This window comes from Pelecanus crispus, chromosome 2 (assembly GCF_030463565.1).
Source record: "Pelecanus crispus isolate bPelCri1 chromosome 2, bPelCri1.pri, whole genome shotgun sequence".
NCBI classification, from domain to species: Eukaryota; Metazoa; Chordata; class Aves; order Pelecaniformes; family Pelecanidae; genus Pelecanus; species Pelecanus crispus.
Window position 1 is genome coordinate 40,947,412 of NC_134644.1, and position 13,107 is coordinate 40,960,518.

Sequence of the window (13,107 nt, forward strand, 5' to 3'; positions counted from 1 at the left end):
CACAAGTCCTGCCAGCAAACCTGCTCCAGCCTGGGCTCCTCTCTCCACGGGTCCACAGGGTCCTGCCAGGAGCCTGCTCCAGCGCGGGCTTCCCACGGGGTCACAGCCTCCTTCAAGCACATCCACCTGCTCCATCATGGGGTCCTGCACAGGCTGCAGGTGGATATCTGCTCCACCGTGGACCTCCATGGGCTGCAGGGGCACAGCCTGCCTCACCATGGTCTTCACCACGGGCTGCAGGGGAATCTCTGCTCTGGCTCCTGGAGCACCTCCTGCCCCTCCTTCTTCACTGACCTTGGTGTCTGCAGAGTCGTCCCTCTCACATATTCTCACTCCTCTCTTCGGCTGCAGTTGCACAGCTTTTTTCTTCCCACTTCTTAAATATGTTATCCCAGAGGTGCTACCACCGTTGTTGATGGGCTCAGCCTTGGCCAGCGGCAGGTCCGTCTTGGAGCCGGCTGGCATTGGCTCTATTGGACACAGGGAAAGCTTCTAGCAGCTTCTCACAGAAGCCACCCCTGTAGCCCCCCTGCTACCAAAACCTGGCCACGCGAACCCAATACAAAACCACAACAGAAAAAATGACAGAACTGTGTGTGGAGGACCAGCCCCTTGTCTGATGCTGGTCAATGATGGGTTGGGTAAAGTGTAATGAAAAAAGTATGTCATGATATAAACATGTAATGGTACTGCCCAGAATACTCTCCCAGGCTACACAGATTTGCAGATCAGGGATTTCCTGAACTAGAGGTGGGGGTTTTTTTCTACCTAATAGCCTTTGGACTTTTCCTATATTAATTTGCCCAGTCACATTTTCAATTCTTTCAGTATTCATAGTAAGAACACTAAGGAAACATCCCCTGAGGTCTTGGCAAATTGGCAGGGCAAATTAGAAAAGAATTCTGATGAGGTATTGAAACATTTAGAGGCAAATAATGGGAAAAATGAGATTGATACAAGGAAATCCTGAAGCCAGGGACATGCTAAGGGTCTTACCAGTACTTAAGTGCTTATTCATAAAATATACACAGAGTATAGCTTTTGGATATTGGTAGCATTTTACACGTCAAACAAGATTCAGATGCATGGCATACATTGCTTTCTCATTTAATTTTATGCAAATTTCCCTGGAGTCAAAAGCAGTGGTTACTGTTTCTGTCTTATGAGAAGTTATTTAGTTTTCATTTTTTAATCTAACAATTAAATACAAGATTTAACCTTTTAATCTTGAACCCCTGACAGCTGAATGTTGATTGACACCCCCATAATTTTTTTATGATCTATGCCAGCCACAGAATAGTCTACAGCATATGCTGACATTTAAAGCAGAAAACACTGGTTTTGAACAATGAATTACAGTGGAATTTAAAACGATTTTAATTTATTTAATTTACTAATTTAACTTACCTATTATTTAATTGTATCACTCATGGGCCCTCATCAGGACCAAGACCTCGCTCTGCTGGGTGCTGTACAAACATAAAGAAAAAACCCGCTTCTCTAAAGGACTTAACAGTGTAAGCCAAGAGACAACAGATGGCTGCAGACACACATATGGGAAGGACATGGAAACAATATGGCTATATTAGTCAGTCTTATAGATGTGGCTTCAGCATGTTAGCAACCAAACTGTTGTCAATGGAAAGGTGGAATTTTTAGGAGAGTTTTCATAAGGCATTTGCTTTGCAGATGTTTAGATAACATTTCTTCTGTGTGGAAGGGGCTATGAAATGATTAGATGCAAGTTCACCAAGCACATCAGAGTCAGGGATGGAATATATATTGTCACTACTACATTGAGAATTTTGCTACTCGTGAAATGTTTGCACGAACTGGAATTATTTCAGGTATTACCCTGGGAGGACACAAAGAAGTTCAGATACTGCCTTCAGGTATTAATTCCTGCAGAAGCAGAGGTTATGTACTGATTTCCTGTGCTGAACAATTACCTGCCAATGTTCCTGTGTCCTTATGCTAGTAGAAGTATCCCCATGCTTAATATATTTCCAAATACACCTTACTCATGTTTTGTGTTCTTCACATCTTCACAACTGCCAGGTTTTTTATTAATTTGAATAGACTTTCATCAATGTTAAGTATTTTAAGCACAGTATTTTCAGATAAATCCTATAAACATATATTTTGTTCCTTTGGACTGCATGCACAGTGAACTTGAGTCACGTTTTTATTTTACACCATTTTAACGCGTGCTCATGTTTTTGTTTGACACCATTTTAACTCAGTCTGCTTCTAAAATCGCAGGATGGTATGAGGTAGCTTAAGTAGGAAGATCTTTCTTTCCTTTTTTTTTTTTCTTTTATTTAAACTCTCTCTTAATTTCACTGTGTAGTGCTAGTAGGCATAGTTGCTCAGAGTAGCAAAAAGAACTTTATACTTGCTGATAGTTACATACTTATTTCAGTGCTTTTGTAGATCAGAACCCTTAAAGCACAAACAGGTTCTCTGTCAGATTACTAAAGGAAATGGTGGTGTAATTATCCACCTTAAAGAAGGATAAGGGAAATACAAAACCTACGGAAGCATACTTTTTCTCTCTTTTCTCCTCTGCCTTATAATTACTTTGACCTGTTGCTTTCCAACACAGAAATTTTGCTCTCTGCTAGCTCTGTACGTCTCAAAATACACTAGGGGATATCAGAGTAACCACAAATGAATGAGGTAGAAAGTAATCTTAGAAGTCCAGGTTCAAAATGCAGTGCTGTCAAAACATTTCAGGGCACAATGCATCCTCTTCTGCTCAAGAAGTAAATTCAGAAGAATAATTACCTATTTTAAAACCTGAAACAGAACTGCCACTGCGTAATCTTTAGTGAACGCACGTCTGTGTGTTCAGACATGGGACCGAGAAAAATAACAAAATAAAATGAAGGATGAAAGAAATGTCAACAAAGTATGCATTGTGACTCCTAGGAGCCAAGCTAAATCAGGTTATGCACCAAAACTGGAAAAAAAAAAAAAAAAAAATTATTTGGTTCGGGGAGCTCTGAATGAAAACAAGTATCAAAAACAAGAAAGGAATTTTATAATACAGGTAAAATGTTCAACTAGGATGAGACCAAGGCAAATTTGCCAATAAATTAAAATGCTAGAAGGCATTCACCTGCAAAGGCACATATTTTTGGGCATTAGTACAATCCTGACTTCCTCTGAGTGCTTTCAGTAACAGCACAGAAAGGGATGGCACTGCACAATGCTTTCCCAAGCTATGCACATGTAAACAAAGCCAACAGGTTATTGGTAAAGTATTAAATGAATAAATAAAAATGTCAGCCTTTCTGTACTTAAAAAACCTGCCACAAAACAGCGCACAAAGCCTAACAAAACTGAAAGGGTTGCAACTCTGATTCAGAATAGCCAATGACCCAGGAACTCTCTCTTCTCTTTAATTTCTAACACTCTAGTGTTAGCATCGTTCAAGGAGACCCACACTTTTTAAATGCAAGAAAAAAAAATGGTTTTCTTACTCTTTGTTGAATTTGAAGATGGCTGAAATATATACATGTGTATTTTAATGCATTATGTATCTGTAGCTTTTCTGAAATACAAGAAATAAGAATTTGTGGTCAGCTATTTCTCTTCTTCTTCCAAACTAGAATAACTCTCTGTTCCTCTTCCTTACCCTCTAGTTTTATGAGGACAGCAAGGTAAGAAATACTTATTTATAATCAATATTTATTTATTTATAATCTCTATTAAGCATCTTAGTGACTTTGAGGCAAAATACCTGTTTCATTGTGTTGATGTATAATTATCTATTTATTCAATTTATTGTGTCTTAAAACAAAGCTAAAAATATTTATGTATAGTGACATTTGGAAGAAAGTGAAAGATGGAGCCTCAGAGGATCTCCCTAGCCCCCTGACAGATCCATTTCATTTCAATTAAAATCCTGAAAATAGCTGAAACTCTGGCTCACAGCTTCTAAACACCAGGTCCTGCTGTTGAATTTCCATCTTAAACAGTTCAAAGTCAATTTGCCAGTGTTGCGCTGTTGGACTCAGTTTAGTTTGCCATGTCCCACCTTGCCTGGAGACGTTAGTGGCAAAGGACCACTGGCTTGGACATTTTCCAAAGCAGCTCCCACTGTCAAACCCATTACTGGAACAGCTTCCAGGTGCACCAGCCTCGCTGTCGCAGAGCTAGAAACCAGCAACTGTGCTACTGGAGCAAGAGCAGGACTTGTTTTCATCTAACCTGGTCGTATCTTCCTCTTAAAAATACCCCACTCCTATGCTTAGATAATCTCTCCTTAGCAGGAAGACGGAGAAGGTCAAACAGGAATAAAGGAGAACGCTCTTGCCTAGAGACAAATAAAGTAGGGATGGAAAGAAACCTCCTTTTCAAGCAGACACAAGACAAGCGGGACTTATCTACCTGCTGCCTGCACAAGTCCACCTGCTGGCACTGCCCTACGGGACAGCAGAGGGACAGTGTAAAAACAAAACCCATGAAAAGCTGGAAGCTCTATGGAATGCAAAACATTTTGCATAACTGATTGTGGATGGGATGAACAACTGAGAAAATTGGTAGTATTTCACTCGGTAAGGGAATAGATAAGAACAGAAAGAGCTGTAGGGTAATAGAAATTATCCCTTTGAGCAGAAATGCTGACAGAAGGTTTCTCTCAGTGCTGCTGTCGACATTGTTGACTTAATCATACTGGAATATTTCTTCATAAATAATAAAACTGAGATATTAATTTAGATGGTAGGACTGTACGTATTTTGGAAATAGCTATAAATAAACACATACGCGAGTGAGAGTCCCATTTCCTCCATTATGTTTCCGTATCACATCTGACGGGCTTTCTGCCTATCTGGTACACACATTGCTGCCCTTTCAGGCTGCATAAGCCCCCTACGGCAAATGTAAGAGAAATGTGAGCAGAGGAAAAAAACCCACCATTTTATCATTTTAGAGCTCTCTAAAACAATGTGGTAAGTATTCTTGAGTGCATATGGATATGGATATGGAATGATTAATATATAGATATTCTGCAACGAATGAAGTTCATGCTCCGTGCTTCAATATTATATTACTAAAGTATTTGGTTGAATGTTATTGAAATGGTTGATTAGGTGTGATGTACTTATGTAATTATGCTTCTTAATTTTGCTGCCTGAATAAGCATTTTAATATACACACAGTTCAACATACACACAGTCCTTTTTGAAGGACTCTCAAAGTAGACCCTTTGGTAAACTTATACTCGGTTAAATTTTTTTTAAGCATCAGTTGCAAAAAGGTTTCACTAACCCCTTCTCTGTTCAGGCTGGATGTATTTGACCTTTGATACGAATCCTAACATGACTGAGGATGCAGACCAGAGCAGGATCTTATTATTTGGGGTTTTTATAACCTTTGATTACATTGTTCAGAGTTTAAGGAGGGTAAAACTTAAGTATAGTGATTATGCAGGGACTGTAAATATGCACCATTTATACTACATTGTTAAAAGAACAGAAACACAGTTTTGTTGTTTTTATAGGGAATGATTTGATTTAACCAAACACAGACAAAAACAAGAATCAAGCTATTAAACACATACCTACAATTTATTTTGGTGGGAAAAAATTTTCCCAAACACAGAAACCCTTTCTGCTCAAAAAAACCCCCAACTAAAACAACAGTCTGATTTAGGGAGATGTTTCTCATCCATGTCCATGTTTTTGTTGAGAGTTCAGTACAGGTCTCAGCTCTTCACAGAAATGGACAGTAATTTTGTGGTGTTATCTTAAAAGAGCAGGATGAAGGGCTGAGATTTCCACTGAGAAGGAAAAAAGGGCAGCTCAAACCACCAACATAGATCCTCAGATGTATTTTCCTTTGCCACTGGGATGCTAAAACATTAACTTCATGATTAATGTATGGAAAGAGGATGCACCGAGCAAGTCCTGTACCTGCTGCTGGTTACACGATTGCTGTGGAGTGAAGGATCGCACTTCTTGGCTAAATCACTTTGATCTTTTTGTAAACATTGCTGATAGTCTCATTCATTCATGATTTTGGTATTTTTTAAAATTCTCCCTGACAGTTTTAAAGGGTTGCCGAATAATTTTAGAAGGTCTTACTGCCTTCTTTCAAATTACATCATTCTAATTTGCTTCTGTGCAGAAGTTAAGTTACTGGCGAGTATAATTCAGCTGCACGTATCTGAATCTCTTGTACTGGAGGAAGACAACAGTTTACACTGACGTTTTTAAAATCTTCCAAATGGCCCCACAGATCTGTTCTGTATACATGTTTATTGTTCATAATATGACAGAAAAAGCACCGCAGAGCCACTTGGGTTTTTATTCATCTTTTTTCCTAAGCAATTAACTTCCTGTTTTTATCACAGTACAGTTTCTTTTCCCTGAAATGAATCACTCCCAAAAAGATAAGGAGCATTAGGATTCAAAGCTGCCACTCATGCATACAGCTGTCATTTTACTAAATTGTATGAAACTTGCAAGTATTTCTAATAAAAAACTCTAAAAGGCAGCTTATTTTTCCTTGTACTGTTTTCAGCTCTTTCATTTGAGTTACAGCACATTGTGGGAGCCTGAGGAAGGCAACTGAGAAAAGAATCACACTTCCAAAATATCTCAGAGGTTTTTCTACGAGCTCTGTTCATGTGACCTGGCAGCAGCTCAGATTTAATATTCTCTTTATCTATCCCTAAAATTAGACAAGCACCGAAGTACTAAATAACTTGCATTTTTCAGGTGTCTGAATTGGCCTATCACATCAGAATAAGACAGACAAATGCCCTACAGTATTAACTGCAGTTAAATGTTAAAGCACTGAAGTTCATTAAACTTAATGGCACTGAGAACAATGATCATGTCTTTAGCTTTAGGCCTAACAAATCCAACATACTGATCAGGCAACTGGCTGTTGTACACAGACACTAACTTATTCTGGGCACATTTTACAATGCTTAGTTAAAAAAGGACATTTTCATCATAGCATTTGTATTTCCAAATAAATGTTTGGCATTGCTATGTATGGACTGACAAATATTTTGCTTAAAACCTTTTAAAGAGATTTTAAAAATAATAGCCAGGGAAAAGATATATGGGAATAAAAAAAGTCTCCAAGATGTGTACCATGCACAAAAGGCATGCTCTTCTTCAAAGGAATTTTTGTATGTATGGGTTTTTTTTGGTGTGGTTGTCTAGTATTTATTTTATTATCTCTTTGATTTTTGTATACTACTTCTACATGAGCAAAACTGCCAAGCTTGTATGCTTAAAATTAGGTTCCTAAATCAGTAGAGCAGATGCCTATTTAATTGAAAATAATGGCAGACATTAATTTTCTAACCTGTAGGGGTACTCATAAACCAACTTCAAATCAGTCAGATAGCTATGTAAATCACAGACAGCAACAGTTGTTTCTACCTGCTTGTGGGGACAACAGCATGTGTTGTCAAATTTGATTTAATTAAAAAGTCTGTGCAAGCAAAACCAGCATCATGCATGACACTTTTGTTCAGGATTTTTTTGCTAAGAAATGAGGATTCTGATTGACCATGTTTGCAATTTAGTAAAGAAAATAAAACTACTCCAGATTTTCCTTAGAAATGTTTCCTTCTTAGGAATTTTTTAACATATTTTCCAAATTGATAATTTGATTTTTCTTATCTTGAAACCTTTTATGTAGAAATTTACTTATTAAAATACACAGTTTCTCAAAATCAAAACTTTCTTTTCAGTCAAAATCATCTTTCTCCTGCATTTTTTTAGGAAAGTTTTAAAAATGTTTATATTGTTCGACTCAAAGTTGCCTCTCTGGCACATCTCTATGGCTGAAAGCAATTTGCAGAGTATTCTGCCAGAAACTGTGACCAGCCAACCATATTTGCCAGAATCAAGGTCTAAGCAGCTTTGCTGTTTGCCAAAAAGAGGGGTAGACTGTCCTTAACGGTTGCTGCAGACATAAATGAAACATAATGAGAAATAAACGGACCACAAATGCACCCAATTTCCTAACTCTGCTGAAAAGGAGAGGGCAGTAGGCAGGCTATGACAGGAAATTTTCTAGGACTTTATTCCAGCAAGACTGACCCAGCCAGAAGATAACAGGCACTGGAGTGCATTATATATTACAATGTTCCTGTTCTTGTTTATGGGAAGACAGCTCCAGAAACTGCAACTTAAGTTATTCCTGTCAGAAAGCCGTAAACTGTATTAAGAGGTAGGGAATCATCTCACTGCTGAGCACAAAACAGACTTTCAAACGCATTTGGTGGGTCTCATGTTAACATACGGCTGAGTGCCACTCAACAGTCACATGAAAAACATCAGGCTGCCATGGGTTGCCGGAACATGATCTGATATTGTGCATTCAGCCCTGAGGCTGTAGATTCAGTTCCTTAACTAAATAAAACAGAGGACATCTGTTTCTGACAACAGCAGTAAAAAAGTAATTTCACTGATCTATGCATTTGATAGGAAAAAAAGATCTAGAAGACTAAATGTAACGTAAATGTTACTACCTTAAGAAGTTCTTAACATGAGAAATGGAGACATCCTGTTCCTGAAGGCAATGAATCAAGTTAAGTATCAATTTTGATCATAACTCTCCAAGAGAAAGTCCAACTTGTTGGACCGGCTTTAGGAAAGTAAGAATTTAGACAAGTCACATTTCAGTTTGTCCTGTCACAGTCATGGAATGGTTGAGGTTGGAAGGGACCACTGAAGGTCATCCTGTCCAACCCCCTGCTCAGGCAGGACCACCTAGAGCAGGCTGCCCAGGACTGTGTCCTGGCTTTTGAGTATCTCCAAGGATGGAGACTCCATAACCTCCTTGGGCAACCTGTGCCAGTGCTCAGTCATTCGCAGTGAAAACGTGTTTTCTGATGTTCAGATGGAGCCTCCTGTGTTTCAGTTCCTGGTTCTGTCATCCTTGTGCCCTCCCTTCACGTATTCATACACATTGATGAGATGTGTATCTCTCCCCTGAGTCATCTCTTCTCCAGGCTGAACAGTCCCAGCTCTCTCAGCCTTTCCTCATAGGAGAGGTATCACAGTCCCTTCATCACCTTTGTGACCCTTTGCTGGACTCTCTCCAGTATGTCCATGTCTTTCTTGTATGGGGGAGCCCAGAACTGGACACAGTTCTCCAGATGTGACCTGCGATGATGATATTCCTGTTCATCCCATGACAACGTTACAGTAACGTCCTCTGGTCTGTGAAAATCACTTTTTTTAACTCCATGTTGAAGGATTTTTATGTATGTATTTCCACTTTGCTTGGGAAGGGCATTAATTATAAGTACACAGATGAAGGGGAAATGGATTCTCTTTCATCCATTACACAAAGAATAACGATTTTAAAAGTATCTTTTTATAAACTGATTGATGTATGGCCATGTTCCAACAAAGGTAATTTCCCCAATACTTAATGACATAATCTGTATAATTATTAGGGACAAATGTAAAAATGTAGACCAGTTCAGTTTTATAAATAAAACAAAGACATGAATGCATTATGCTTTCAAGTCATCTTTTACCTCCAGAAAACAGCTGTAAATGAACCAACTAAGAGACTGGAGTATCTTGGTGCAACTATTTTGGGACCTCAGGATGAACTCTTTAGGGTTTTATTCTCTACATGCAGAACCAGGTATCATGAATTTTACAGGAAAACAAAACCCAAACATCATCTTGAGCAACAGAGAGCAGATTTAAACAAACCTTTTCCTCTTGGAGCTGTTACAAATTCCTTTTCCCTCTATTAAAGGTCAGTCAAAAACTGAATGTAAGGAAATAGATTTTGGTAGCCTAAAACCTTTTCTAGCTGTTGAATCATAAAATGCTACAATATAAAGTATATATCACAGTTCAAAGAATTATTTTGAAAATTTATGCTCTGCTTAGTTTATCATGATTACCAATCTACTGAAAATTATCATAAGGACTGCAAATCTGTTCCAATGAGTACTTCTTTGTCCAAAATCCTTGAAAAAAACATTAATAACATATGACAAATTTGGGAAATTATTTACCTGAAAAGCAGGTTAATTGTTCATGGTTCTAATTGAGTATGAATATTATAACAGAAAATTCTTCTATGTCTCCAACTAGAGAACTAAGGAGGAATTATTCTTAAACTCTACTAGTGCAAAACCCCAAAGTTCTGGCCTGGACAATAGCTGCAAACAAAAGCAGGATTTAGACCTTGTTAAACCACATAAAAAAAAAGTTCAGTATTGGTATATTTATTTTTCTTCAGCTCATGAGGACAAGCAGAGAGATATTAAGTTGTTGTTTTTGCTTTAAATTCAATTCAATATGTCTTAAAAGGACACAAACCAAAATTATAGCTTCTTGTTGACTAACCACAAAACACAGCTTTTCTTTAGGCGACATTAGAGCATGTGGAATAAGAATTAAACCCTCTCTTTCAGTGAACAAAAACTGAACAAAGTTGTGCATTTCATTAGAACATTTTAAATATCAAATTTAAAATATGATGTGACTTAATAAAGACAAAAATGATGAGATGTTCTGATTAAACTTCTGCATGCTATTTACCTCTGAACACCTGAAGAATGCTCTAATATAGAAATATTGCTATTACAATTCCTATTTATTGAAATCAATAGGAAGTTATATGAGCATACATTTGTGAAAATGGAATGGAGAAAACCACTATGCCTTCACCTTACAAAAAATAGAACTCTTTCCATCTACTACATAGCTGGTTACTATTCAGCAGAAAGACAATGGGAAATGCGTATATAAAATAAAGAATCCTCCTGCTCCAGGGCATATGAGGTTTACCGAAGTAGCGCTCCTAAAATACCTTTGATGGGATGAGAATTTCTTTGGAACACACCCATGATAAGAGCTGATTTTCTTGGATGAAAACAATCTGTTTAAATAATAGTTTCTTGCGGCCAAATGGAAGGTCAGGGCTGTGCAAGAAATAGAACTGTGACTGCAGACTACAGATGCTACAGACACTGGGAAACCTCTGATGTATTAAGGAATTTCAGGGACAACAGATGGACATGTTTGGATCTGCTGAGCATTCATGCTCCCCACTGAACTGTTTATTAACTTCAGGATTACACCAAAAGTCTAACAAAGCAAATAAACTTACAGGACTTCTCTCCTCTTTCTCAGAGGCAACAGGTGCTTTCAGTTTCATTTCTGGTAGGATTATGGGATGGAAGCCATAATGGAGATGTTACTCAACAGAAACAGTTGAAATAGCTTATTTTCTGCTTTTGCCGTTAATGTGTGCTTAGGGAAACATTTTCCAGTGCAAGTGCTTAATGAATGGGAGAAATGATTGGCTCTAACAAGTAATGCAGTGTGACAGTAAAATAGCTTAGAAAGTTAAAGAACTCACCGATTCTTTTCTGCTCATAGTTTTGCTTTGGGAACGGGAGCGGGAGATTGTACTGAAAAAGGAATCCTTTTTTGATGCAGACAATGGTGGAGATCCTGTAAATTCACGTCCTCCAGACAAGCTCTCTATGCTTGGGGATGAGCTGATGTTTTTTGAACTTTGGCCTGTAAACCGAGTATAAAGTAACAAAAGAATTAATCAACCGACAGTTTATTTTCCCTGTAAATATTTCCTTGTCTTAATTTACATTCACTGAGACGCACAGATAGCTCAACACAGAATGAAATGTTGAAGTGTATCAGCATGCATTGTGAGATTGAAGGACTATTCTGATATACATGGAACTTAATTTTTGTATGAGAGAAAAATACAAAATCTTAGTGTATATACAGATGTATACACACACTATATATAGTGTGTGTACACATATGCTAAACCATATATATATCTATATAAATACCATCTCAGTATGTATATACTCTATTATATCCATAGACTGAAGACCTTCTCTTCCCTGTGTGCCATAATGAGCAAAAGTACCATCTCATAACAAACAAAAAATCTGATGTTATCAACACTGCAAAGGAAATCCTTTTTCTCTCAACAAATAAACCATAGAACTTGGCAAAGAAAGATAAGAACAAGATGCCAGATTCCAAGAATGAGTTGGGCACTGAACATCTAGATAACAATACCTAGATTTACAGCAGGAAAAAGTAAGTTAAGTTCAGGAGAAATGTAAGTTCTCATGCTTCAAATTTTAAGGTCATCTCCACCTAACAGAAATTTTGATGAAGTCTACTCACTATTGACTTACTGATATTTCTTTTCAAAAGAATCTAGTATTGTCCACTGCCTTAGTGAAGACATCTGGGTAGATGCCTGGGCTGTTTCACCATGGCACTGTATGCAGTCAGGCAGTCTTTGACAAGGACCATTTGTTCCAGTTGAGGCCCACAAAGTATTTTGAAATATTTAACTTAAAATTTTATTTTGAATAGGTCCAGAAGAAAAACCAATTAATATGTCAGTTTTCATTAACTTTCAATAAGAAAATGTTGCATCGGGACAGATGCTAATTTTAAAAAACCTTTCAGATAGGTTTATGAGGAAGTCAACCCAGCGTGACATGATGCAACTCTAGAATTTTCCATTCTGAAAAGTAAAATAGCACGTAAAACTAAAGTTCTAGAATTCTTCCCTTTTCTTGTTTTGTCAGCTATTCTGCCAAGTCTGTTTATGTTCTCCCTTTGAGTCTGTTTATGTTCTCCTTTTTTCCTTTCCTTTGTTTTTGGTGTGCTTTTCATGCTACCATCTACAGCATCAAGAATGAGCCTCTGAAACTAAACCATTCCAATGTCACAGGTGCAGCTTCATCTCCTTTTGCAAGGTTGTGACTGAATTTGAAACCACCTCCCTCGCAGATGCCAGTGGTTCATCCTTCTTTGCTCTGAGCTGCTCCCACCCTCTACGCCATTTTTACTCCCACATATGCCACATATTATTGCACAGACCTTACAATGTATGTAGTGTTTTGTCTTTGTGGATGCACTACCAATTCTGAAAATACAAAACTAACTCCTTTTCTGGAATGGGTTAGTCTCCCCTTCATTATGCACTGCGGTCTTCCCCCATGATACAGGTTTCTAGAGAAGTAAAAGAAAACTAAGAGACAAAGAAATGAAAGAAAATAGAGGCAGAAAAGGCTGCAGAAAATACAGAAAGAAATTCAGATTTAGA

General features: G+C 37.8%; 1 protein-coding gene across 3 annotated transcripts in view; it reads right to left on the reverse strand.

Annotated features, from left to right (window-relative positions):
• Nucleotides 1-13,107, reverse strand: part of TBC1D5 (TBC1 domain family member 5) — a 196,894-nt gene that overhangs the window by 32,241 nt on the left and 151,546 nt on the right. For all 3 annotated transcript variants that reach the window (XM_075704984.1, XM_075704982.1, XM_075704985.1), the window contains one exon: nt 11,368-11,531. In XM_075704984.1, coding sequence (XP_075561099.1) covers nt 11,368-11,531 — 164 coding nt within the window. The remainder of the gene's footprint in view (nt 1-11,367; nt 11,532-13,107) is intronic.